General features: G+C 56.9%; 1 protein-coding gene across 1 annotated transcript in view; it reads left to right on the top strand.

Annotated features, from left to right (window-relative positions):
* Positions 1-2687, top strand: part of ZMAT5 (zinc finger, matrin-type 5) — a 13032-nt gene extending 10345 nt beyond the window's left edge. Inside the window, exon 5 of the mRNA XM_009332029.1 lies at positions 2437-2687. Within this exon, the coding sequence (XP_009330304.1) occupies positions 2437-2566 (130 nt within the window). The 3' untranslated portion in view covers positions 2567-2687. The remainder of the gene's footprint in view (positions 1-2436) is intronic.
* The last annotated feature ends 208 nt before the right edge of the window (positions 2688-2895 follow it).

Here is a 2895-nt window from a genome sequence, read left to right as displayed (position 1 = left end):
GCTCCCTCTCCCTCCTGCAGTCCTCGAGGTCCCTGAAATGCAGCAGGATCTCTGGCAGGGTCTAACGGTGCTTTGGGGAATTTGTGGGTTTGGATGATGACCTGCCCAGGGGCTGCCTCGCCTGGCTGGTAATGTCAGTAAAGACCATTAGTCTGCACAAAACGGTAGAGAAAGCGCTCTCGAGGGCAGTCATCTCCAGAAGGAGATGCTAGAGACCCAGCTCCACCTCTCTTCTCTGGCAGCACTGAGCAGGAAGGATTCAAGCTGGGATGGAAGAGGTCTTGGAAGCGTGATCTCCCAGAGTGTGATGGGAAGCTGTTGCTGTGTTAAGCCTCAGCCTGCGAGCGTAGCTGAGTTTCTGCCTCTGCCTTGCCGGGGGCTTTCTGGCAGGACGCCTGGCAGGCAGTCACAGGTGGAGCTACTGCCTTGCGCGGTCTCCAAGTACACCGCAGTGCAAAGAAGATGCCACGCTGGACTAGAAGTGGCCGTGTGGCCAGGTACTGCCTTGGCTGAAGGATAGCACTTTCTTAAAGGCAGTAACTTGAGCACCATTTCTGACTGCCACCTAGATGAGCCCCATGGACGGAGAGTTGCCACGCTGCCTTCCACCCGTCGTTCGTGCAGCCGCTCTCCCAGCCTGGCTGGGCTCAAGGGGACAATCTGCATTTGGAAGCCTCCACCTGATGCGTATTTTCAAAGTCGCGCTGTGCCATTGCTTTCTGGAGAGCTGAGATGGAGTTGGATGGAGTTTGTGTAGCGCTCTTAGCGGTGGAGCTCTGCCAGGGTGTGATTGATTTTTTAACCTGATTTCCAAAAGAAATGGAGCATGTCGGTGCACGTGAGCGCGTGCTTCTGCCATAACTGCTGTGGAGCCCACAATCAGCAAGATTTCCATCAGAAAGGGGTCTGAAGCCTCAAAGATACTGAGGTACTACAGGTTTCATGAGTGTGGAGGTGGGTGGAGGAGAGGGATGCCATTAATGCCTTTGGAAAGGAAATATTCTTGACCCTTGCTAGTCACCCGAGAATCCACATGGGCCAGCCATTCAGAATGCTCCAGCTGTAGGTAAACCTTTGATAGCACTTGTATCTTATGAGTACCCAGACAGCATCCTCCCTGTTGGTTAGTTCTGCTGCTCACAGGACAGCTCCTCAGTTGATAGCTGTGCCGTTCCACCTTGCAGCGTGCCTTGTCCTGCTCCCCCCCCCGCCATAGTGCTGCTGCGGGGGCTCCCCTGCCTGCGGGAGCGACAGCGCCTGGGTGTAACAAAACATATTCCTGCCCGAGAGGGGCTTGGTGTGTGTCCTAGCAGTCTTGTCTCATCCTCGGCTCTGAAGAATCCCCATCAAGGGGATAAGCGTTAGACCAAATGACTTTGCTTTGTGTTAGTTGCCTAGAAAACACTGCACTCAACTGGCTTTAAGCTGGCTTTAAGCCACGTCGTCGGCCCTGCAGGGAGAGGAGGGTGCTGCTTCTCCGGAGCATTATGTAAAGGAGTTTGATTAGATTTCTTCTGGCATAACAATTAAAAAGATTCATCAGGATCGGAGGTAGAGGCCTGAGAAGCTGGAAGGCTGCTGTCAGGGCTTGTGCTAAAGAACAAATGAGTTTCCTGCACTCAGGAATTAATGGAAAAGGTACGTTTCCCATGAATTTAAACCTGCCCCGGCCAAGCACTTTCTTCAGCTGGAGACAAGGGCGGGATGCTTCTTGCCTTTGCACTTCTTCAGTCGGGTGTGTTGTTTGCAGCGGCCTCAACTAGTAAACTTGAGGGAGAGAGGCAGAGAAATAGTGTTTCCCAGGCTGTGAGTCGGAGGAGGAAGCCTGCTCCCTCTGCTGAAGGGTGCTTCTGTGAAAACACCCCATCGTTTTGGCAGTTCCTCTGTTTCCGAGGGGTCCTTGTCCTTTGGGAAGTGCACAGCTGGCTTGGGATTCAGGCTGCTGGGAAAGAAACATCTGCTAATTTTGTTCGTTCTTCTCGAAACTCAGCTGTGTGAAGAGTCGAGAGCAGCTGGGGGCGGGAGGGGACGGGGCCCAGCCGTGCTCCCCGCACGAGGCCTCTCCTGCCAGCAGCTGTGCCTGGGGCTGGCGCCGCTGCCCCTCTCGGGGGGGCTGCGCCTGCTCTCCTCCCCCCGGCAGACCCCCTTCCCTTAGTGCTCCCGCCTTATTTCTCAGTGGCGTGCGCTACGTTAGCAAGCACCAACTGCTTGAATGGGCTGGGAGGTGGCCGCACAGCGGTTCTGCTGTTGGATTTGGGGGGGTGTGGGGGTGAATGCGCCTGCTTGCTGATAAGCAAAACCCTCCTCTGCTGGACCCCTCCTCTTTTGGGGTCTAGCCGGGGGGCAGAGGGAAGCTCAGCCCCTAAGCAGGGCCTTGCTAGCGAAGTGAGACAGCCCCGTCTCACCTCTGCCCCTTCCATCTCCCCACCTCCGCAGCGCTCTGCCTGAGAAACCAGCGCCTTTCCAGTTCCCGCCGGGCTGGCCGCCAGTGCAGGATCTGCCCCCGTCCCTGCAGGCCCCCCCACCCGGAGGGTGGCCAGTCCCCCCCAACCTGCAGTGGGGCTGAGGCACAGGGACCCCCGCAGGGGTTGTGCTGGAGATGGGCTTCTTCCTCGCCTGCTCTAAGAAAGGGACAGAATTATTTATATACACTTTCATATCAATAAAAGCCTTTCCCCCCCCCCGTTGCAGCCTGCATGTGTCATGTTATTTCTCGCCTGGCAGCCGCCCGTGGGTTGAGCCGGTCGGGTGGTTGTCTCCCTGCCACCGCAACGGGGATCTGCGCTCAGCAGAGCTCCAGCCTCCTGGGGAAGGGCTGCCTGCTGTCGTCTGGAGCAGACAGCCCCCATTTCCCGGGGCAGGATCCGTCCCCTCGGACCGCTGCTGTCTGTGCTG

Source organism: Pygoscelis adeliae, unplaced genomic scaffold, assembly GCF_000699105.1.
Source record: "Pygoscelis adeliae isolate BGI_AS28 unplaced genomic scaffold, ASM69910v1 Scaffold659, whole genome shotgun sequence".
Lineage (NCBI taxonomy): Eukaryota > Metazoa > Chordata > Aves > Sphenisciformes > Spheniscidae > Pygoscelis > Pygoscelis adeliae.
This window is presented reverse-complemented; position numbering and strand designations above follow the sequence as displayed.